This window comes from Mustelus asterias, chromosome 12 (assembly GCF_964213995.1).
Source record: "Mustelus asterias chromosome 12, sMusAst1.hap1.1, whole genome shotgun sequence".
NCBI lineage: Eukaryota > Metazoa > Chordata > Chondrichthyes > Carcharhiniformes > Triakidae > Mustelus > Mustelus asterias.
In genome coordinates, this window is record NC_135812.1 from 939727 (window position 1) to 964850 (window position 25124).

The window sequence follows — 25124 nt, forward strand, 5'->3', positions numbered from 1 at the left end:
AAACCTGTTTATATTCATGTCAATTCATCTTCCTTAATTTGCAGATTTTCTTAAAGGTGCCTTCTCTTGGCTTTTTTATCCTTCCTCTACCATTAGGCATTGAATTCACTCTTTCCTGTTGTTACTTGGCTTGTAACTTCAGTACCTTGCTTCAAATGTGTGGTCTTTGACTGAGAGCCCTCAGTTATATAGATTTTGTGCACAATTTCTGATTCACTGGTTTGTCCACTCAGGTGAACCTAAGAGTTCTTTCAGCTGGAGAGAGAATGATGAGACAAATTCATTTGGGAAAACAAATTGTTTTTCAGGCCTCAAGAAAGGAGGAGCGGCTATGAGCAGTCATACCATAGCGTGGCTGGACAGCCCGATCATGATTCACTGGAATCCAAACGTCCTCGTCTTGAACAGGTACCTGATCCCCACTTTCAGCGTCCTACAGTACTGCCCTTAGCGCACCCTGTACCAGAGGGGCTTCGAGCACCCACAGAGGTGAAAAAGGTAAGTGCTGGTTGTTAGAGTAGGCAGCACTGATGGTATATTCATTCAAAAACCACAAAGAGTTGTACCATATTTAGGAAAATAAATTCTTCTAGCTTAGGCCTGACACATATACAACTCTGAATGAAAGAAATTAGAAGATATTAGAAATGCACAGTGACTGGCAGATTGTCAGTTAGGACCTGAAAAGTGTAGACTCTTGATCAGAATGTTCAGGCCTCCACTCAAAGCTTCAAATCTTTATCTTTGGCTGATCATTTTAACATTTAGGGTTTATATTTCTCGCATTTTTTTTAACAAGCTGAGTGAAAATAACTGAGAGATTGTCTGAATTCAGTGCATTTGGAGCGGTTGCAAATGGTCTATCCTTTAATAAAACATAACTTCTGATGCCAAGAGACCAAATCTGAAACCTGGAACTGATTTCAGCATTGTTGCTTGGAATTATGTGATGTAATTGAGGTGATTAAGATAAGTAAAGATTTTGATAGGGTAGAGCGAAACTATTTCTCCTGTTGAGAAGAAAAGGGAACAAACAGCCAAACTGTTTAGGACGTCAGGTCTGGACAGTATTCATATCATCAAGAAACGCTTCTTTACACAAAGGGTAGTGAAAATCTGGAATTTCTCCGAAAAGTTATTGAGATGGGGTGGGAGAAATGGTAATTGAAAATGTTATTTTCACAACATAATTTTCATTAGGCAAAAGTATTAAGGATTTGCAGAATCAAAGCAAGTAAATGGTGATATTTGTGGATCAGTTATGATCCAATTGAACGATGGAATAGGCTCTTGGGGCTGAATGATTTACTCCTGTGTTTTCCAGGGAAACTTCTCTGTAAAATAGTTGTGGGCCTTTGCAGATGGGGATATATTTTACATTTCATGAAGTGACTGGCTGCTTGGTGAAAGAAATATTTGACTTTGCATTGCGACTGCTGCTGAAGGCTGCCAATGATATAGAACATTTTGTTTTAAAGAAACTAAACAATTGTGGCTTAAAGTAATAATGAACAGGGGAAGGTTTTAGAGATGGAAATGATGGAAGGAGGAAAATATGTTTACAGAAGAAGCAGGGAAATCACCAATGCACAGACATGTAAAATATGTTTCCAAGAGAATTGAGTGGCAGCCTTGCAGTTCCTCTCATTGCAATCCGAGACAGTGTCTCTGAGATCATTACATCCCAATGGGTACCCGCCATGGAATTTCTTCCCAGCAGCTGTTTCTCCCTATTATATTCCTGAAGTTGTGTTTTACCATTGGAATACCTGCCATGCCAGTCCCAATGGAAGCATCGCAGCAATGCATGTAAGAGAACAAAGAACAGTACAGCACAGGAAACAGGCCCTTCGGCCCTCCAAGCCTGTGCCGCTCATTGGTCCAACTAGACCATTCGTTTGTATCCCTCCATTCCCAGACTGCTCATGTGACTATCCAGGTAAGTCTTAAACGATGTCAGCGTGTCTGCCTCCACCACCCTACTTGGCAGTGCATTCCAGGCCCCCACCACTCTCTGTGTAAAAAAACGTCCCTCTGATATCTGAGTTATACCTCGCCCCTCTCACCTTGAGCCTGTGACCCCTCGTGATTGTCACCTCCGACCTGGGAAAAAGCTTCCCACTGTTCACCCTATCTATACCCTTCATAATTTTGTACACCTCTATTAGGTGTATTCTCCGTCTTTCCAGGGAGAACAACCCCAGTTTACCCAATCTCTCCTCATAGCTAAGACCCTCCACACCAGGCAACATCCTGGTAAACCTTCTCTGCACTCTTTCTAAAGCCTCCACGTCCTTCTGGTCGTGAATCATAGAAACCCTACAGTGCAGAAGGAGGCCATTCGGCCCATCGAGTCTGCACCGACCACAATCCCACCCAGGCCCTACCCCCACATATTTACCCACTAATCCCTCTAACCTACGCATCCTAGGACTCTAAGGGGCAATTTTTTTTTTTAACCTGGCCAATCAACCTAACCCGCACATCTTTGGACTGTGGGAGGAAACCGGAGCACCCTGAGTAAACCCACGCAGACACGAGGAGAATGTGCAAACTCCACACAGACAGTGACCCGAGTCGGGAATCGAACCCGGGACCCTGGAGCTGTGAAGCAGCAGTGCTAACCACTGTGCTACCGTGCTGCCCAAAGTGAGGTCAATACGTTGTGCGGCGACCAGAACTGGACGTAGTACTCCAAATGTGGCTTAACCAGCGTTCTATACAGCTGCAACATCAGACTCCAGCTTTTATACTCTATACCCCGTCCTATAAAGGCAAGCATACCATATGCCTTCTTCACCACCTTCTCCACCTGTGCTGCCACCTTCAAGGATTTGTGGACTTGCACACCTAGGTCCCTCTGTGTTTCTATACTCTTGATGGCTCTGCCATTTATTGTATAACTCCCCCCCTACATTAGTTCTTCCAAAATGCATCACTTCGCATTTATCTGGATTAAATTCCATCTGCCATTTCTCCGCCCAATTTTCCAGCCTATCTATATCCTGCTGTATTGTCCGACAATGTTCATCGCTATCCGCAAGTCCAGCCATCTTCGTGTCATCCGCAAACTTGCTGATAACACCAGTTACACCTTCTTCCAAATCATTTATATATATCACAAATAGCAGAGGTCCCAGTACAGAGCCCTGCGGAACACCACTGGTCACAGACCTCCAGCCGGAAAAAGACCCTTCCACCACTACCCTCTGTCTCCTGTGGCCAAGCCAGTTATCTACCCATCTAGCCACCTCTCCTTATATCCCATGAGCCTTAGTTTAAACAGCAGGTAACAATACTTGAATTCCTGAAGTACATTGATATTTTCTTTTCAGAAACAAAGATTTGTATTTGGGCGAGGACTGGGAACTAATTGCTGATTGCAAGAGAATACTGTTAGATATCAATAGGAAGAAAGATGGCGCCAGTTTGAAGAGTCTTGAGTTATATTTTGGGGAAAGGATGGAGGTAAAACATGAGCAGTGGGTGAGAACATCTTGAAACTTTGATCAAATCACCCCTTAACCTACTAAATTCACAGAATACAACTCAAGTTTGTATAATTGTTGCTCATAGTTTAGCTTTGAAGTCCAGGTATCGCTCTGGTAAACTTACGCAGCACTTTCTCCAAGACCAATATATATTTTCTAAGGTGTGCATAGTTTAAGCATAACCTCTGTCCCCTTGTATTCTCGCCCTCTAGATAAAAGGGACAGCATTATGTTAGCCTTTTTGATCATTTACTGTGCCTACTAATGAGATTTTAATCTATGTACCTAGACCCCACTGTGCTTAGCTTGCTACCGTTTATCTGCTGCGGTCCAAAATGGATGATCTCACATTTACCAAAATTAAAATCAATTTGCTGCAATTTTGGCCATTTAGTTAATCTATCAATATCTCTGAAATCTATTGCCTGTGTAATGTCATACCTTTATTGCAACCTGGCCAATTTGCCCCTCATACCTTCATAATTTCCTTTGTTAAAATTTAATGCCCCGGCTTCAGTCTGAACTGCCTCACCTTCAAACATCATGTAAAATTCTATAATATTATCACTTCTCCCTAAAGATTGCTATGAAGGTAGTACCCTTGCTATAGAGGGAGTACAGCAAAGGTTTACCAGGCTGATTCCTGGGATGGCAGGTCTCTCATATGAGAGGAGAATAAGTCAGTTCGGATTATATTACTGGAGTTTAGAAGAGTGAGAAGGGATCCCATAGAAACTTATAAAATTCTAACAGGGTAGAAAGAATGTTCCCAATGGTGGGGGTGTCCAGAACTAGGGGTCATAGTTTGAGGATAAACCTTTTAGAACTGAGGTAAGGAGAAAGTTCTTCACCCAGAGGATGGTGAATGTGTGGAATTCACTCCCACAGAATGTAATTGAGGTCAATACGTTGTGTGATTTGAAGAAGAAATTAGCTATAGCTCTTGGGGCTAAAGAGATCAAGGGTTATGAGGGAAGGGGGAATCGGGGTATTTAATTTGATGATCAGCCATGATCAAAATGAATGGTGGAGCAGGCTCGTAGGGCTGGATGGCCTACTCCTGCTTCTAGTTTCTGTGTTCTTTTATGACAAGATTATCTATTAGCCCTTTCTCGTTACATAACATAAGAACTAGGAGCAGGAGTAGGCCATCTGGCCTCTCAAGCCTGCTCCGCCATTCAATAAGGTCATGGCTGATCTTTTTGTGGACTCAGCTCCACTTACCCGCCCGCTCACCATAACCCTTAATTCCTTCACCATTCAAAAATTTATCTATCCTTGCCTTAAAAACATTCAATGAGGTAGCCTCAACTGCTTCACTGGGCAGGGAATTCCACAGATTCACAACCCTTTGTGTGAAGAAGTTCCTCCTCAACTCAGTCCTAAATCTGTTTCCCCTTATTTTGAGGCTATGCCTCCTAGTTCTAGTTTCACCCGCTAGTGGAAACAACTTCCCTGCTTCTATCTTATCTATTCCCTTCATAATCTTATATGTTTCTATAAGATCTCCCCTCATTCTTCTGAATTCCAATGAGTATAGCCCCAGTCTACTCCATCTTTCCTCATGAGCCAATCCTGTCAACTCCGGAATCAACCTAATGAATCTCCTCTGCACCCCCTCCAATGCCAGTATATCCTTTCTCAAATAAGGAGACCAAAACTGTACACAGTACTCCAGGCGTGGCCTCACCAGCACCTTATACAGCTGCAACATAATCTACAGTTACATAATACTAGATCTAGCCAGTCCCTCAACATACTGCTTTCGAAAACCATTCCTAACACACTCCAGAAACTCATTCTCCATTGCATTAGTGCTCATTCGATTTACCTAGTCTCTATGCAGATTGAAGTTACCCATGATTGCTGTATTACCCATGCTACGTGCTTCTCTAACCTCCTGATTAATACCATGTTCCACACTATCGTTACTGTTGGTCTATGAACAACTGCTACCAATGTTTGCTGCCCCTTGATGTCTCCGAGCTCCACCCAAACAGATTCCACATTTGTTCTTCCGATCTGAGTTCCTCGCTTACTCGCGTACCGATCCTATCCCTATTACCAGCAGAACCATATCCTTTTCATTTTTGCCCATCTTTCCTAAATATGTAAAATGATCACCCATACTCTTGTCTCTCCAATGTAAGTTAAACCATTGCAATGTCACTATAGCAAAAGAAACTTTATTGCATCACATGCAGCTTATTGAAGAAGGATTTTAACAATCAGTAAACCAATTAATTCCGGATGTATAATGATTTTACATTATTTGTTTTACAAATTGAGTAGCATTATTGGATATAATTATGGTGGTGTTATTAAATCTTACTGTGCAAAGGAGAGGGTGCCCCATCTCCACCGGTGCAGGAGATGCAGATTGTGCACTCAGTGTGGCAGTTGGCGATACCGGTTTCGGTATCTGTAACAGACGACGTCGGTTCCTGACAGGGCACCATCTGAGGTGACTGTGGAACTGTTTGGCTGTGGGGCACTGCCAGTTTCTCATAGCCATGTGGAGTTTGCACTCTGAGTGACTGGACCATCTCCAGAATGCAGTGTCTGTGGACGTTACGATCACGGTATCCTTTGCCTCTTTGTCGCTGTTTCACGAGGAGCTCCCTCACATTCATTTCCACTTCAAGTTGCATCAAGGTCTTGGTGACAGGGATCATGGTTCTGGTGTGTCTGGAGAACCTTCTCTGTTCTGGTGAGAGCAGGCCCTCTCTTGGCAGATTATGTAGACTAAGTAGCGTGGTGTGGATGTCCGTGTTGTCACGGAGGCATTTTCCGAGGAGATGCTTTGCTAAATGTACTGCATGCTCCACCAAACCATTCAATTGTGGGTGCAGAGGGCTGCTCAAAATTTATGTTCACAGTCATATGTATGTAAAGTCCTTGAACTTCCTGGAGACGCGCTTTGGACATTGCTCGTCATTAGGAGATTGGGTTTGTACTCGTTGGAGTTTAGAAGGATGAGGGGGGATCTTGTGGAGACTTATAAGATAATGCGGGGGCTGGATAGGGTGGAGGCGGAGAGATTCTTTCCACTTAGTAAGGAAGTTAAAACTAGAGGACACAGCCTCAAAATAAAGGGGGGTCGGTTTAAGACAGAGTTGAGGAGGAACTTCTTCTCCCAGAGGGTGGTGAATCTCTGGAATTCTCTGCCCACTGAGGTGGTGGAGGCTACCTCGCTGAATATGTTTAAAGCGCGGATGGATGGATTCCTGATCGGTAAGGGAATTAAGGGTTATGGGGATCAGGCGGGTAAGTGGTACTGATCCACGTCAGATCAGCCATGATCTTATTGAATGGCGGGGCAGGCTCGAGGGGCTAGATGGCCTACTCCTGCTCCTATTTCTTATGTTCTTATTAGACGTTGTGGAATGCTATGTGTAGCAAAGTGTCTCTTCAGCTTTCCACTCACTGTGGTGCTCTTCACATTGGGCAAGTAATCAACTTCATACCACCCTGTGAATGAACCAACATGGACCAGATGTTGTCTCCCATTCCACTCAGACATATAAGCTGAGGTGAGTGACTGTGGAAGTTCTGAGATCTTATGGAGGTGCGGTGGTTCTTTGAATTAATGAGGTTTGAGCGTGTTGCACATCTGGACACTTCCCTCTCTATGACACTGTGCACTGAGGGCCAGTACATGGTTTCCTTTGCCCTACACTTTGTTGCTTCCACCCCGGATGTCCTTGGTAGAGTTACTAGGTGTAGTATTTCTGCAGGGAGCTGGATTGACGAATTTCTGGCCACACTATCAGATCATCTTGCACAGTTAACTCCTCATGTAAAAAGTGCAGAGCTCAAGGAGAAGCTCTTTTGACATCATGGGCCACCCTTTGATGATGATGCCATGGAGCTGCTTGCTTTTAGGGCAGCTTTTGAGTTCCTCAATTCTGTGAGACCACAGCACTTGGATTGTCATGCTCAGTGGTTAGTAATTAGGCCCTGGCGACGGCATTGGTGAGGTATAGCCTCTTGGAGGCATCCAGCCTCATGTGATACATGAAGGGCAGCTTCATAAACATATCATAGTCAGACAGGTGTTTGTATTATAGAATCACTGGGGTTTGTAGCTGGAAGGTGTGTATATCCAAGGTGGATTCGCCCCAGCGCAATGATGTCCTAGAGATCCAGCAGCAATTTGATGTCAGACCGACTTCATGGAACTGGAACTTGCCTGTGTGCAGTACAGGGTGACTATGCCTTCTGTGTGCATGGTTTGTCCATCATATGCAGTGAGATTTACTTTGTTAGTGGAATCTAGTGCAGCATAGGGCTTGATTTCCCACAGAAGCAGCTTTGACAATGCATTGTGTAGCACAGTGGTTAGCACTGCTGCCTCTCAGTGCCAGGGACCTGGGTTCGATTCCCGGCTTGGGTCACTGTTGGTGTGGAGTTTGCACGTTCTCCCCGTGTCTGCGTGGGTTTCCTCCGGGTACTCCGGTTTCTTCCCACAGTCTGAAAAATGTGCTGGTCAGGTGGCTCATCCATGCTAAATTCTCCCTCTGTGTACCTGAACAGGTGCCGGAATGTGGCAACTCGGGGATTTTCACAGTAACTTCATTGCAGTGTTAATCTTAGCTTACTTGTGACTAATAAATAAACTTTAACTTTTTGCATTTTGCCCTGGTTTCAATTTTGATTTAAAACTGTGACCAATATTTAACGTCGTGAATATTTTACCTTTTCCTGTGATAAAGTCGACACTTTCGCAGTAGAATATTTTGAGAGGTTCGATGCTCTGGTTGTTTTGACTCAATTCCAGCTGATTCACTTTGTTCATGTTCCTAATCTTGGAGGAATAGCCAGCTGCAACGTGACTTGTGGTAGTGGCAAGTTGCTGTGGCTTTGACCTGCAACACTTTTCAAAGTGATTTCATTTGCCACAGTTATTGCAATTCTTATTAAATGGTAAGCACACGCTTCTTTCTTGTGGGTGCTAACCACTGTAATTTGGACAAGATACTGTGAGGCTTGGATTGAGTGGACATGAAGAGTATGTTTCCACTAGTAGGAAAAACTAGAACCAGAGGGCACAACCTCAGGCTAGGAGGATCCTTTAAAACAGAGATGTGGAGGAATTTCTTCAGCCAGTGTGTGGTGAATTTGTGGAACTCTTTGCCGCAGAAGGCTGTGGAGGCCAGGTCATTGAGTGTCTTTAAGACAGAGATACATAGGTTCTTGATTAATAAGGGAATCAGGGGTTATGGGGAAAAGCAGGAGAATGGGGATGAGAAAAATATCAGCCATGATTGAATGGTGGTGCAGACTCGATGGGCTGAGTGGCCTAATTCTGCTCCTATGTCTTATGGTCTTATGTTCTGTACCAGAAAAACTTACGGTTCCATCCTTTAGTTCCTTGGTGCTCCTCTCAGACTGCTCATTTAGCATGCAGATACTAATGGTGGATTCTAACAGGTTATTTTTGCAGAGTAGCTGCTTGCGCACAGCATCACTGTCTACTCCGCACACTATATGGTCTCTTGTGAGTTCATTGATGAGAGTACCAAATATGCATGTTTTTGCTATTTTCAATGTTGAGGTATATGACTATCGATTCATCAAAATTCTGATTAGTGGTGTTAAAAATCGTGTCTGTCTATGATATTTTCTACACGTGTGCATATCTGTTCAAATCTTTTTAATAGTACCTCAGGATCCTCGTGTTCTTACTTCACTTGGATAGACGAAACGATTCAGATTTTTTGCCCGCTAGATTCAACAGCGTGTGTGCTTATACTTTGATTTATTGGAGAGACCGGCAAGGCAGTATGGATGCCATTCCTTATCAAACTACTTCCAATTGTCAGCGATATTCTCATCGGTTAGGGGGTGGGGGAGGAAAGAGAATTTGTAGAATGCAGCTGGCTATACCAGCATTCATTGCCCCTCGTTAATTGTCCTTGAGTAGTTACTGGTGAGCTGCCACCATGAAGTGCTGCAATCCATGTGTTGTAGGAACACCCACAATGCTGTTAGGAAGGGAGTTCTGGGATTTTGACCCAGTGACAGTGAAGGAATAATGACCTAGTTACAAGTCAGGATGATGTGTGACTTGGAAAGAAACTTAAAGGTGGTGATGTTGCCATGCATCTACTATACAGTTACAAAGACTGAAAAAGAAAATTGGAGTTGTTTTCAAGAGAACAATAGGATTTTGAGGTGGTATGAGAGAGATATTTAAAATTATAATGGAATTGGACAGGTTGTTATGATCCAGCAGGTGTTCATTGCCGCGCAAACCAAATTCCAAAGGGAAACTTGGCACACGTGTTGTGACGATGAGAAGTGAAGTTTACTGAATTCAAAAGCCACAAATTCCAGGAACACTTTGGGGATTTTACACATTAAATTAAAATATTTATTGACAAAAGAAAAGAAAACTTAAGCACGCATGATTGCATTTACAGAGTTAAAATTAGTCTTGCAAAACATCCCTCCAAGAAGACTCCTGACTTGATCAGACTCGTAAGTAAACAGCCACCAGGCAACAATCCTTTACAGATGTTTTAACTCTAAAAATGCAGTGATATTTCCTCAAACCCACTGTTGCTACAGGAAAGGTATATCACAGAACTTAGCCCTCACTTACACTTTGCTGTGGATACACTTTTCTGGCTTGACTGTAAGGGCTGCATCCAATGGTTTTTCTTTTTCAATACAGCATTAACCAGGCAGTTGATCCTCCTTCAGGTGAGGAAGGAGCAGTGCTCAGAAAGCTCGTGATTCCAGATAAACCTGTTGGACTTTAACCGAGTGTTGTGAGACTTCTTAGTGAGTCTCCCCCAGTCCAGCGCTGGCATCTCCATATCTTACTTATTTATGATCTTTTCCAAGTTGTGAAGCCCCTTTGAAATTTAACGGACAAAATACTTATTCCGAATGCAAATTTCTATCCACTGGTTGTTTACTTATGGCAAATTCATTTGGTCGTGCTTACTTCAAACGCTTGCCTTTAATTCATACACTTCTTTGAAGTCCTAAACCTTGCAATCTGTCTTCAGTTTAATTATATTATATCATTACACAGACACACAAAGACCCATAAGTCTGCTCCACTGAATAACGCAATAATCCCCAAAGATATTAAAAATAATAAAATCTCTTGTTCCACTTGTGGTTTAAGTTATAGAGTAAGGTGACAAAGATATGATATTAAATGTGAATGATTTTGGATAGGGAGCAGGAGAAACCTCTTTTGCATGGAATTATATAGAATGTACAGCTCAGAAACAGGACTTTTGACTCAAGGTTCATGCATGAGCCTCCTCCCACCCGACTTCATCTCACACTGTCAACATATCCTTCCATTCCTTCCTTCTTTGCATTTATCTGGCTTTTTATATACATCTAAGCAATTCGCCTCAACTACCCGCTGTGGTAGCACTCTGGATAAAGGACAGGAGGGAGAATAAAAGGGTGAGAACATTTCATCTGTATGTTTTGAGGTATCTGTCTAAGTATTGATAAAAAACAGTTAACGATAAGGATCTGATAGACGTATCGTCATAATCTGTGCCTTAAGTGTCAAATCATTCTAGCATTTAATGAATGCACCACCTTTAGCTATGTCCAGCAAGTTGGCTCCCATCAAAACTGTTTTTTTCCCCCAACATTATCAAGCTTTTGCCCTGGAAAGTTTGCAGAAAAAGTGAGCTTTTTAAGCGCGAGTGATTGTTGCATCCACTTCAGTGGAAAAGTCACCAGACAATTTTAAGTCTGACTAAACAATAACATACAAGCTTACTAGCTTTGATTCTTTAAGAAACTTGGCAAAATATTCCTCTGACTGTAGGATCCTTTTGCGAATAGAGGTAATGTGATTTATTGTTTCAGTTCTGTAATAGCAAATTATAATTTGAAAATACTTCATTGGAATTCCATCAGATGATAATTTCTCTTCACCAGTTCCTGGATATTGGAGGGAAATCTTCTGCCTTTCTTCCTACAAATATCAACTTTGCGGTTTGAATCCTTGTCCATTCTGTTTTTACCTACTGCAAATGTTTGTATGTTATTTGCCCTATGTCTTGTGTTTTTAATGCATTCCAATGACTATTCACTATGCCATGGCCAGTAATATTAAATTAAAGTGAGGACAGCAGAGGTTCTTGTTGCTCTGACTGTTGTAGATCACTAGCTGTGTTTAATTCTGCTTAATTCCTTCCCATAACAAGTGTGTTAATCAACCTTGCTTAGACCTCCTGCAAAGAAAATGTATGAAACTTGCTCACCTTCTCCCTCCCCTCTCCCATTTCTGATTTTTATTTTTAAGGAGGCTTTTTCAATGAAGGCTGATGTTCCATCGTCACCAACGACCAACCAGCAGGCTGGAGATGAACAGGATTCATCTCCATCCAAACTATCCAAAGAGGAGCTCATCCAGAGCATGGATCGTGTCGACCGTGAAATAGCCAAAGTGGAGCAGCAGATCCTCAAACTGAAGAAAAAACAGGTACTGCACTGGGAGTTTCTGTAAGGGGTTTTTACGTGCGTGAATGCGAAGGCATACTTTCATTCCTATTCACTTCAACAATGGTTGGGAACATGAAAGAAAAAAAGACTTGAATTTACATAGCATCTTCCATCACCACCAAATATCTTAAAGCACTTTACAGCCAATGAAGTGCAGTAGCCAGTTTATACACAGCAAGCTCCCACCAAAAGCAATGTGATAATACCAAATAATCTGTTGTTGTGAAGTTAGTCGAGAGGTAAATATTGGCCTTGAGACCAGAGAGAGCACCCTTGTTCTTAGAAATATGGGATCTTTAAAATCTACTTGAGAGGATTTATGGTCTCATCTGAAAGCTAGCCTCCCCCCAGTGCATGTGCTGCCTCAGCACTGTGCCAGAATGTCAGAGAGTCATCGAGGTTTACAGCATGGAAACAGGCCCTTTGGCCCAACTTGTCCATGCCGCCAAGTTTTTACCACTAAGCTAGTCACAATTGCCCGCATTTGGCCTATATCCCCCTATACCCATCTTACCCATTTAACTGTCTAAATGCTTTATGAAGGACAAAATTGCACCCGCCTCTACTACTGCCTCTGGCAGCTCGTTCCAGACAGTCACCACCCTCCATGTGAAAACAATTGCCCATCTGGACCCTTTTGTATCTCTCCCCTCTCACCTTAAACCTATGCCCTCTAGTTTTAGACTCCCCTACCTTTGGGAAAAAATATTGACTATCTAGCTGATCTACGCCCCCTCATTATTTTATAGACCTCTATAAGATCATCCCTAAGCCTCCCACGCAGCAAGAAAAAAGCCCCAGTCTATCCGGCCTCTCCTTATAACTTAAACCATCAAGTGCCGGTAACATCCTTATAAATCTTTTCTGCACTCTTTCCAGTTTAATAATATCCTTTCTATAATAGGGTGACCAGACTGTGCACAGTATTCCAAGTGTGGCATTACCAATGCCTTATACAACTTCAACAAGACATCCCAACTCCTGTATTCAATGTTCTGACCAATGAAACCAAGCATGCCCAATGCCTTCTTCACCACCCTGTCCACCTGTGACTCCACTTTCAAGGAGCTATGAACCTGTACCCCTAGATCTTTGTTCTATAACTCTCCCCAACACCCTACCATTAACTGAGTAGGCCCTGCCCCAATTCGACCTACCAAAATGCATCACCTCACATTTATCTAAATTTAACTCCATCTGCCGTTCATCGGCCCACTGGCCCAATTGATCAAGATCCCGTTGCAATCCGAGATAACCTTCTTCACTGTCCACTATGCCACCAATCCTGCTGTCATCTGCAAACTTGCTAACCATGCCCCATAAATTCTCATCCAAATCATTAATATAAATGACAAATAATAGTGGATCCAGCACTGATCCCTGAGGCACACCACTGGTCACAGGCCTCCAGTTTGAAAAACAACCCTCTACAACCACCCTTTGTCTTCTGTCATCAAGCCAATTTTGTATCCATTTGGCTACCTCACCCTGGATCCCGTGAGATTTAACCTTATGCAACAACCTACTATGTGGTACCTTGTCAGCTTTGATTTTTCTCTGGTCCTGAAATGAGACTTGAACCCACAACCTTCTGACTCAAAGGTGAATATACTGCCAACTGAGCCATGGCTGACACTTGAGGCTTGTCTCTCACTTGTTCACTTTCCATACTTGGTTTATCCTTTGAAGCAGTTCCCACAGCCTGTATCCATTTTTTATAAAATACGTTCAGAGGAAAGGACATTACAGGTGCCCATTAACCTGCAGAAATGTAATCGCTGGATGGTTGATCAAAACAACTGAAGGATTACTTTATTATATTACTTTTAGATTTAATGCTGCAAGTTGCCATGGTTTTGGCTTTTGTTGATACAAGGTTGTGGAGCAGACTTTCCTGGAAACCCTCTGATTGAAACTATTGATCTGTATATTCATGAACGCAGCGATATTATGTCAAGTGTAGCACCGACAGACCCAGCAATAGTCCTGCTTCAATTACTAATTCTCATAAATACTGTCTCTTCTCCTTGTTCCAGCGTTGGTTATGTGTTTTGTACTGGACCTTGTCTATTCACCTTGGTTCCTCAACAAATATGATGAATTGTCTCATGTAGTTTCCTAAACTTCAACAAGAAGTTGTCTTTCTCATGTATTCATAACGGAAGAGGATATAACCCAAATCTGGGGAGGTTCTGCAGTGGGGATGGGATGCTGCTCTTTGGAATTTTGGCATCTTTCACTTCATGTGGATCTTATTTGACAAGATGTTACAATGGGTGGGTATGGAGGACAGCTGCCCCAAACAGCCAACATTGCATCTTCCGTAGATCTGTTTGATTTGTTGCCTCATTATTGCAGATGCCATTCATGCACTTACTAATTATAGCAAACATTTTTGGCTGCTTGTGGGTTGGTGATTTTCTGAGAGTTGGGTTTGAAGGATTGTCTCTCAGCCTGCTTCCTGCAAAGGGAAAATGCATCCTGCTGCACGAACAGTGAAGGCATTTGTGATTTGTTCTCTAAACTGCATCAACTGCAAAGTTTGAATGCTGAAGTTTAAAACTACTGTGCATTGCTAGCCCTATATTCTGAAACTGCGAATCTTGCGTCTGGTAACAACAGGCAACCTGGAGCTTAGATCCATGCCAATCTGTTGATTGCATTAATGGTTCCAGATGATTAAAGATAAATTCTGAAATTTGTCTTATCTCCGTTCTTTCCTGACCACAGGTCTGTGATCTCTAGCAGCAGAAATATTGAATTTAAATGATTTATTTCTGGTGAAGCAGAATTTGACCTTGTTTTTATTTGGCAGAGGTTCCAAAGTGAGCAGATGACAGTTTGTGATGAGATTTCTAATGTCCCCAGGGCTCAGGGGTTGAGGAATGCAGATCAGCTTAGTTGATGATGATGACTCAAAAGCCGACTAAATGTTGAAGATTGATTTTCTTTGAACCGTTTATGTTTTGTTCTTTCGTACTCTCCCCACGCCTGCTTTTCCTTTGCGAAAGATCCTCCCTGCTGCCTTTACCTGGAACCCTAGCATGCTGGAGCACCTTTCACACTGTCACACTTTCCAAATCTCGTTATGTTTCCTTCATTTTTGATCATCTGTTTTCTCTCCTCTGACCTTCTTTCTCTGAATTACTGTTCTCGAGGTATCACAGCCTTCCAGTAATTTGCTTAGTTTATTTTTGTGGTAACTCTTCATGTGACACTAGACATTCAGGTCCAGTAAGAAATTAATTGTTGGGGATACTATCACTGAGCTTGACCTGATGAGGGGGCAGTGCTCCGAAAGCTTGTGCTACCAAATATACCTATTGGACTTTAACCTGGTGTTATGAGACTACTTATTGAACTTGAACCTGGCATTGAGATGAGCACTTCCTCCAAGAGCCACTGGATAGTGATCAGAAGTAGGAATTCCAGCTGGAACAGATTATAGTTACAGGGGGGGCCGTAACCATGAGGTATAAATACAAGTATGTGAATTTTGAGTGCTAGGAGCCACTGTAGGTCAACAATGATAGTAAGCGGTGGGTGAGCAGGACCTGATGCTGTGGGCAGCAGAATCTTTGATGAGATGAAGTGTGGAAAGTAGAGGAGGTAGATTGTTGGAATTATCCATGATGGAGATAACCAGTCTTTCATTATATACCTCTGCTTGATGCATTAATCATTCTACACAAATGATCGTATTTGCAGAGTTGCGTTTTGATGGGGTTTTTGAGCCTGTGATTCCTCCAGTGCTGACCGGTAGCAAGTAAAGTCAGATAGTGCAATGTTTATTAAAATAGATTAATTTAGAACAAAATCTGAGATTTGTGATTCAAAGCTTGTATATGTTGGCAAGAAATACTGACTCTGTGCTCATGCTGCCTCTTAGCAACAACTTGAAGAGGAAGCAGCAAAACCTCCAGAGCCTGAGAAACCAGTCTCCCCTCCTCCAGTGGAACCAAAACATCGCAGTATCGTCCAGATTATCTATGATGAGAACAGGGTAAGGAATAAAACATCAAGGATTTTTCATTATTTCTCTTCTAAAGAAATAACCAGCCCTCTAAGTTGAGGGCTTTGTGAGAGATTTGTTTGTGTTATTTGTACAGGCTGCATTCCATTTGGAAGCTGGTGGAGATCTGGTGGAAAATGTCAGGTTCAGGACTATAGGCTGCAGATGACTATCCATAATGGTAACAGGCCAAGGTTACTGTCGGTTACTGTGGTCATGTAGTCGTGAATAAGAGACATGGTAGCGTGTTGTTACTTCTCATGTCCACTAAGATAAGTAGTCTTTAGTGCAACACGGTGTGCCCTCTTCAGTTAGTTTTCTCATGGAACTTTTCTGAATTCAGTCTGCTAAATAAAGGCAGCCTTGTTCCAGCACTTTTAAAAATGCACATGGGCTTAAAGCCACACTGCTGAGTAACATAGAAACAGTGAAGTACACAGTGCATTTGAGACATCCAAATTCAGTTGGCAGGAAGGGTAAGAGAGTGTGCCAGTTTATCCAGGCAAATCTCACTGCTGCAAACAGTTAGTAGATAATTAATTACTATGTGTGGCTATATTCTTTTTTCTGTTTCTGCCTCCATATTTAACATGAGCAAGGGCTCTGTGAGCTCAGCAGTTTGTAGTAGTGAACTCTGTTCCAGTCTAAGCTGCATCGGTATTTACCCAGAAAGCTCTTAAGGTGTCTCTATGATTACCCAATGTTCTGAATCATATTTATAGGTAATGCAACTTGAAGGACCTCTGAACTTGCATCCAGTGTGATTGAAAAATAAGTGATGGAGGTACTCCCTATCCCCCTACAGAACAATAGAAATTAATGGAGGAGAACAATTAACGATAGCTGTGCTGGGAATGAGCACAGGACTGAATGGTTCTATAGCAAATGTTGTGCACCTGGAGCCTGAATTGGACTTGTGCTAAAATAGACCCAGGAACAGATGAACCCTCATGTCCAGAAGCTGAAGAAGGCTGCACAGGTCTCAATGCATCTTGATTGATCACCTTGAGAATACTCCTAATCTGCGAGTCTTGCTTTTGTTTATCATCTGTTTTCAGTGTAAATTGGTGTTCTGCTTCCACTTGTGAGGACAGATATACTTAGCAAAAACTACTTTGTTGTGCTGAGTTGTGCTGGAAATGGGGGAATAAAACCTGGTCAGTTGCAAAAAAAATGCATAACATAACTCAAGAAATGAAATACTTAAATGTTTTAATGCTAGGATGCTTGTGTAAATAATTATTCTTGTTGACAGAAAAAAGCAGAGGAAGCTCACAAAATACTTGAAGGTCTGGGTCCAAGAGTGGAGCTGGTAAGTGTACATACCAGTATCATTCATCCACTTCACATGGAACGTCCTTATTTTTGCACGCTTCGAGGTTTCAGTGATTTCTGTGGTAGGCTATTAATGCTGTATTGTGACTAACTGGTTATAGTGATGCGATACTCACTGATGATGATTCCATCATTAATATTCTGCAGCACCAAACACATCAGGTCGTATTCTGAAATGCTCAGAAGTGGCTTTGTGTCCAGCATCACACAACTCAAATCATAACTTGACCTGAGCACTGACTGTACAATATGGACTGGTCGATACATAATCAGCAGTGATGCCAGATTCTTGTGCTAGTTCTGTGTCTCGATCAGTTTAATGCGGGACATGGAAATTTTATATTTGTATCTCTTGAAGCAAAGAAATCATCAACAAAGCATGGTCTCTTGTCTCCAGTGAGTATTTAGAGCTATGAACAGACTATAAGAAATAGACTGTATGACTTGTTGAACCTGCTCCACCATTCATTGTAATCATGTCTGATCTTTGACTTCAACTTCACTATCTTGCCTGCTCCTCATTTCACTTGATTCCCTGAGACAAACCTGCCTGTCTCAGCATTAAATATTTTCAGCGATGAAGCATCCGCAACCCTCCGGGGCAGAGAATTCCAAATATTCACAGCCCTTTAAGTCAAGAAATTTCTCCTCATCTTAGTCCTAAACGATTGCCATCTTCTCTCAAGGTTGTGCCCCCATGTTCAAGATTCCCCTCCAAGGGAACCAACCTCAGAGTCTACCCTGTCAAGCCCCTCAAAATTATATTTGTTTCAATTAGATCACTTCTCCTTATTCTAAACTCTGGAGAATATAGACCCAATTCCCATGGAAGTTAAAACTAGAGGACACAGCCTCAAAATAAAGGGGGGTCGGTTTAAGACAGAGTTGAGGAGGAACTTCTTCTCCCAGAGGGTGGTGAATCTCTGGAATTCTCTGCCCACTGAGGTGGTGGAGGCTACCTCGCTGAATATGTTTAAAGCGCGGATGGATGGATTCCTGATCGGTAAGGGTTATGGGGATCAAGCGGGTAAGTGGTACTGATACACGTCAGATCAGCCATGATCTTATTGAATGGCGGGGCAGGCTCGAGGGGCTAGATGGCCTACTCCTGCTCCTATTTCTTATGTTCTTATGTTCTAATTTACTCATCCTCTCATAGGAATAATCCTTTCATCCCAGAAACCAATCATGTGAACCTTTGCTGTACGGCTTGCAGCGCTAGTATATTCTTCTTTTACTATGGAGACCAAAATTGCATATGGCATTGGGCATGGTACTGGTGGGGACAGGATTGACACTGTAGAGCACTGGAGTATACTGCTGGTGGGGACAAGACTGATACTGTGTAACACTGGGATACAGGAATGGCTGGTACAGGCCTGTTTCGTAATGACTCGGGGAGAATGTTGATAGATGATAGGGACCTCTTCAGGGGCAGGTGTGACCTGTACACAAAAAACGGGTGGCACTTGAATCCTAGGGGGACCAATGTCCTGGCGGGAAGGTTGGCTAAGGCTACTGGGGAGAATTTAAACTAGATAGGTTGGGGGGAGGGGATCGAGACGAGGTGACTGGGAGCAAGGAAGTGAGCTCGCAAACAGAGAAGGGTTATAGACAGTGTAAAAGGGAGGAGGTTAATAACATTTCAACAATTCGGGTCCAGATAAAAGCTGGAATAAGGACACTTTGCCTGAATGCACAAAGCATACAGAACAAAGTTAATGAGTTGATGGCACAAATCAGCACAAATGGGTACGATCTAGTGGCCATTACAGAAACGTGGTTACAGGGTGACCAGGACTGGGAAATGAATATCCAGGGGTATCAGGCATTTAGGAAGGATAGACAGGATGGAAAAGGTGGTGGGGTAGCTCTGTTAATGAAGGATAATATCAGGGTAGTAGTGAGGGACGACATAGGCTCTAAGGAGCAAAACGTGGGTTCATTATGGGTGGAGATAAGGAATAGTAGGGGGAGAAAGACACTTGTAGGCGTGGTCTATAGGCCCCCAAATAATAATGTTGAGGTGGGGAGGGCTATAAACAAACAAATAATGGATGCGTGCAAAAACGGAACGGCAATAATCATGGGGGATTTTAACCTGCATATTGATTGGCAGACTCAAGTTGGACGTGGTGCGATGGAGGAAGAGTTCTTAGAATGCTGTCAAGATAGTTTCCTTGAACAGTATGTTACAGAACCTACGAGGGAACGAGTTATCTTAGATCTGGTAATGTGTAACGAGACAGGTAGAATTAAGGATCTTCTTGTGAAGGACCCTCTTGGGTCGAATGATCACAATATGGTCGGATTTCTGGTGCAGATGGAGGGGGAGAAAGTAGGGTCCCAAACCACTGTCCTCTGCTTGAACAGAGGGGAGTACGATAAGATGAGGGCTGAATTGGCGAGGGTGGACCGGGAGAGCAGACTGGTAGGTAGGACAGCTGAGAAACAATGAAGGATTTTTAAGGAGATCTTTTTCAGTACTCAGCAACAATATATTCCGGTGATAAAGAAGGACTGTAAGAAAAGGAATAGCCAGCCGTGGATAACGAAGGAAATAAAGGAGAGTATCAAATTAAAAATCGATGCGTACAGAGTGGCCAAAAATAGTGGAGAATTAGAAGTTTGGGAAAGCTTTAAAAAACAACAAAGAATGACTAAGAAAGCGATTAAGAAAGGAAAGATAGATTATGAAACTAAACTAGCTCTAAACATAAAAAATAATAGTAAAAGTTTTTACAAATATATAAAAAGGAATAGTGTGGCAAGAGTGAATGTTGGACCCTTGGAGGACGAGAGGGGGGATTCAATAGTGGAAAACGAGGAAATGGCTGAGACTTTAAATAGGTTTTTTGTGTCAGTCTTCACGGTGGAAGACACAAATAGTTTACCGAATGTTAACGATCGAGTGTTGATAGGAGGAGAGGTACTCAATACAATTATTGTTACTAGAGAGGCAGTGCTTGGTAGACTAACGGGACTGAAGGTGGACAAGTCCCCGGGCCCGGATGGAATGCATCCCAGGGTATTGAAAGAAATGTCAGAGGTAATAGCGGATGCGTTCGTGGTTATTTATCAAAATTCACTGGACTCTGGGGTAGTCACAGTAAGAAGTTTAACAACACCAGGTTAAAGTCCAACAGGTTTATTTGGTAGCAAAAGCCACACAAGCTTTCGGAGCTCCAAGCCCCTTCTTCAGGTGAGTGGGAATTCTGTTCACAAACCTCCTTAGAGCCTCTGGGGTAGTGCCAGCTGATTGGAAAACGGCTAATGTTACGCCGCTGTTTAAAAAAGGAAATAGACAAAAGGCGGGTAACTACAGGCCGGTTAGCTTAACGTCTGTAGTTGGGAAAATGCTGGAATCCATCATTAAAGAAGAAATAGCAGGCCATCTGGATAAGAATGGTTCGATCAAGCAGACGCAGCATGGATTCATGAGAGGAAAGTCGTGTTTGATGAACTTACTGGATTTTTATGAAGATGTGACTAGTGCGGTTGACGGAGGGGAACCGGTAGATGTGGTGTTTTTGGATTTCCAAAAGACATTCGGTAAGGTGCCTCACAAAAGGTTACTGCAGAAGATTGGGGCACACGGAGTTGGGGGTAGGGTGTTAGCGTGGATTGGGGATTGGCTATCCAACAGGAAGCAGAGAGTTGGAATAAATGGGTGCTTTTCTGGTTGGCAGATGGTGACTAGTGGCGTGCCGCAGGGATCGGTACTGGGGCCTCAACTGTTTACTATTTAGATAGATGATCTGGAGGAGGGGACTGAGTGTAGGGTAACAAAGTTTGCTGACGACACGAAGATAAGTGAATTGCGTGGAGGAAGCGGAAGGTCTGCAGAGAGATTTGAATAGGCTGAGTGAGTGGGCGAGGATCTGGCAGATGGAGTATAACATTGGCAAATGCGAGGTTATTCACTTTGGAAGAAATAATAGCAAATTGGATTATTATTTAAATGGAAAAAAATTACAACATGCTACTGTGCAAAGGGACCTGGGGGTCCTTGTGCATGAGTCACAAAAACTCAGTCTGCAAGTACAACAGGTGATCAAGAAGGCAAATGGGATGTTGGCATTTATCGCGAGGGGGATAGAATATAAAAGCAGGGAAGTCTTGCTGCAACTGTACAAGGCATTGGTGAGGCCGCAACTGGAATACTGTGTGCAGTTTTGGTTCCCTTACTTGCGAAAGGATATATTGGCCTTGGAGGGAGTGCAGAGAAGGTTCACCAGGTTGATACCAGAGATGAGGGGTGTAGATTATGAGGAGAGATTGAGCAGATTAGGTTTGTACTCGTTGGAGTTTAGAAGGCTGAGGGGTGATCTTATAGAGACCTATAAGATAATGAAGGGACTGGATAGGGTAGAGGTGGAGAGATTCTTTCCACTTAAAAAGGAAACCAGAACTAGAGGGCACAGCCTCAAAATAAAGGGGGGGGGGGGGTCAGTTTAGGACAAAGTTGAGGAGGAACTTCTTCTCTCAGAGGGTGGTGAATCTCTGGAATTCTCTGCCCACTGAAGTGGTGGAGGGAATCTCATTGAATATGTTTAAGTCACGGATAGATGGATTTCTGATAGGTAGGGGAATTAAGGGTTATGGGGAGCAGGCGGGTAAGTGGAACTGATTCACTTCAGATCAGCCATGATCTTACTGAATGGCGGGGCAGGCTCGAGGGGCTAGATGGCCTACTCCTGCTCCTATTTCTTATGTTCTTATGCTGCTCCAACTTTGGGGTTGCTTATATTAGAAGCAATCTGCAAAATTATTACATGAAAGTGCATAAAATTGGCCATACAAAATTGGCAATTCAGACCAACAGGTTCATGCTGATGTTTATGCTTCATACAAGCCTCTTCCCATCCTCCTTCAGCTAATGTTATTATTTCTGTTCTTTTTCCAAAAACCCTCCAGTATTCAAAAACTGTTTCTTGGTAGGCAATAAAATTATTAACGTGGGAATCGGATGGGCCTTGAATGAATTGTTGGCTCTGAATTATGAATTTGTAAGCAGTCTTGCTCTTTTGCACCTGTTGAGTTAACTGAGCTCAGTGGCAGTGGGGAGTGGTAGAACAGACCACAGTGTCTCTGCAAGAACAAGGAAAAGTTGCCTATGGTTTCCACTCGTGATTTAGTATCTGGAAACCCTTGCTGGAGAACGCACGTGCGTTCTATCAAGGGAAGGCAGGATTGGTCTGGTTGTGATGCTTCTAGAGTTGAATATCATGTTCACGCTCACTATTTGATGGTGTAAGATAACGGAAGGTACGCAGTGACCATGAAACACCTCAGAAAAGAATTGTTTTTGCGGGAGAATTGGAGAAAATTGACAAGGAAAAGGTTAGGATTGGGAAAAGAAATGAGAAAGGAGTCAGGTGCTCATGTGAGTCTTTCAGAGCAGTTTTGGACCATGGCAGGTTGGATTGGCCAAATGATAGCCTTCTCTGCCAAATCATTCTAACTTCAGAACAGGTCACACAACCTTCTGCTCGCTTATGTTGCATGATTGATTTGATTTATTATTGTTACATGTATTAACATACAGTGAAAGGTGTTGATTCCTGCAGGCTATACAGACAAAGCATACCATTCATAGAGAAGGAAAGGAGAGAATGCAGAATGTAGTATTTCAATCGTAGCTAGAGTGTAGAGAAAGATCGACTTTAACGAGGTAGGTCCATTCAAAAGTCTAATGGCAGCAGGGAAGAAGCTGTTTTTGAGTTGGTTGGTATGTGATCTCAGATTTTTGTATCTTTTTCCCGACCGAAGAAGGTGGAGGAGAGAATGTCCAGGATGCGTGGGGTCCTTAGTTATGCTGGCCGCTCTTCAGGACTAACTGTTTTGGCTGGAGACAATACACATCTCTTTAACCTGTGCTTAACCCTCTCTCCACTCACGTTGTCTGTACCTTTAAGACTTGATTACCTGTAAAGACTCGCATTCCAACCATTATTTTGTAAATTGAGTTTGTGTCTTTATATGCCCTGTTTGTGAACAGAACTCCCACTTACCTGATGAAGGGACAGCGCTCCGAAAGCTAGTGGCTTTTGCTACCAAATAAACCTGTTGGACTTTAACCTGGTGTTGTGAGACTTCTTACTGTTCTTCTGAGGTAGCAGGAAGTTTAGACTGTGTCAATGGATGGGAAGCTGGTTTGCGTGATAGACTGGGCTTTGTTCACGACCCTTTGTGGTTTCTTGCAGTCTTGGACAGAACAGGAGCCATATGAAGCTGTGATACAACTGGAAAGAATGCTTCCTATTGTGCATCTGTAGAAGTTGGTGAGAGTTGTAGCAAACCTGCCAAATTTCTTTCGTCTCCTGAGAAATTAGAGGCGTTGGTGGGCTTTCTTAACTATAGCGTCTGTGTGGAGGGACCAGGACAGGTATTGGTGATCTGGACATCTAAAAACTTGAAGCTCTCGACCATTTCTACTTCGTCCCCTTGATGTTGATGGGGCATGCCCTCTACTACCCTTCCTGAAGTCGATGACCATCTCCTTCATTTTGTTGACATTGAGAGGGAGATTATTGTTGTCGCACCAGTTCAACATGAAACAAAGGATGCAGTAATGCTATTTCATCAAATTGTTTATCCTTAGGACATTAGAACCCTAGAATCCCAACAGTGCAGAAGGAGACTATTCGGCCCATCGAGTCTGCTTCAACTCTCTGAAAAGGCATCTTATACAGATTCTTTTTAGACCTCATTCTAAAACAGTGATTACACATAGCCAGAGTTTTGTAAGTGGTTGATTGAAGCTAAATTTCTTGGTCATTCCCAATTCTGTGAATAACTGGTTCACTATCATTTACCCAAAACTCAATGAAATGTTTGCATTGACTTTTCTTTTTAAAGGCTTTTAATTTTGGATATTTTTCCAAACTTTTTAATGTAACAATCTGTGTCAAGATGTCTGTAGAAACTGGATTTCCTGTCATCTGAACAGGGTATATAGCACATCGAGTAATCACTTTAGCTGATTGTATAAATGGCACTAAGCTGTTGATGCCCCTCACTTTCTATTCGGCTGACTGTTCCTGTGTATATCTAATATGATGGTCAGAGTTAGGTTAAGTCGTTAAGCTTTCTCCAAAGATTTTCCTGACGTTCCGGTCAGTTCAATTTTTTAAAAGCATATAATTGACTTCTGGTTTCAAAATTTTTTTTTAAAGTTTACCAATCAGGATCAGTTAATGGTAGGGCGTTGGGGAGAGTTACAGAGCAAAGAGACCTAGGAGTACATGTTCATAGCTCCTTGAAAATGGAATCATAGGTGGACAGAGTGGTGAAGAAGGCATTCAGCATGCTTGGTTTCATTGGTCAGAATATTGAATACAGGAGTTGGGACGTCTTGTTGAAGTTGTACAAGACATTGGTAAGGCCACACTTGGAATACTGTGTGCAATCTGGTCACCCTATTATAGAAAGGATATTATTAAACTAGAAAGAGTGCAGAAGAGATTTACTAGGATGCTATCGGGACTTGATGAATTGAGTTATAAGGAGAGGCTGGATAGACTGGGACTTTTTTCCATGGAGCGTAGGAGGCTGAGGGGTGATCTTATAGAGGTCTATAAAATAATGAGGGGCACAGATCAGTTAGATAGTCAATATCTTTTCCCAAATGTAGGGGAGTCTAAAACTAGAGGGCATAGGTTTAAGGTGAGAGGGGAGAGATACAAAAGTGTCCAGAGCGGCAATTGTTTCACACAGAGGGTGGTGAGTGTCTGGAACAAACTGCCAGAGGTAGTAGCAGAAGTGGGTACAATTTTGTCTTTTAAAAAGCATTT

General features: G+C 42.6%; 1 protein-coding gene across 25 annotated transcripts in view; it reads left to right on the forward strand.

Annotated features, from left to right (window-relative positions):
* ncor1 (nuclear receptor corepressor 1) overlaps window positions 1-25124 on the forward strand; it is a 376647-nt gene that overhangs the window by 108059 nt on the left and 243464 nt on the right. For 20 of the 25 annotated variants that reach the window (XM_078224527.1, XM_078224531.1, XM_078224533.1 and 17 more), the window contains exons 4-7: window positions 309-498; window positions 11782-11961; window positions 15871-15984; window positions 17249-17305. In XM_078224527.1, the coding sequence (XP_078080653.1) occupies window positions 309-498; window positions 11782-11961; window positions 15871-15984; window positions 17249-17305 (541 nt within the window). The remainder of the gene's footprint in view (window positions 1-308; window positions 499-11781; window positions 11962-15870; window positions 15985-17248; window positions 17306-25124) is intronic. The other 5 variants (XM_078224546.1, XM_078224545.1, XM_078224544.1 and 2 more) reach the window with 1 other exon arrangement.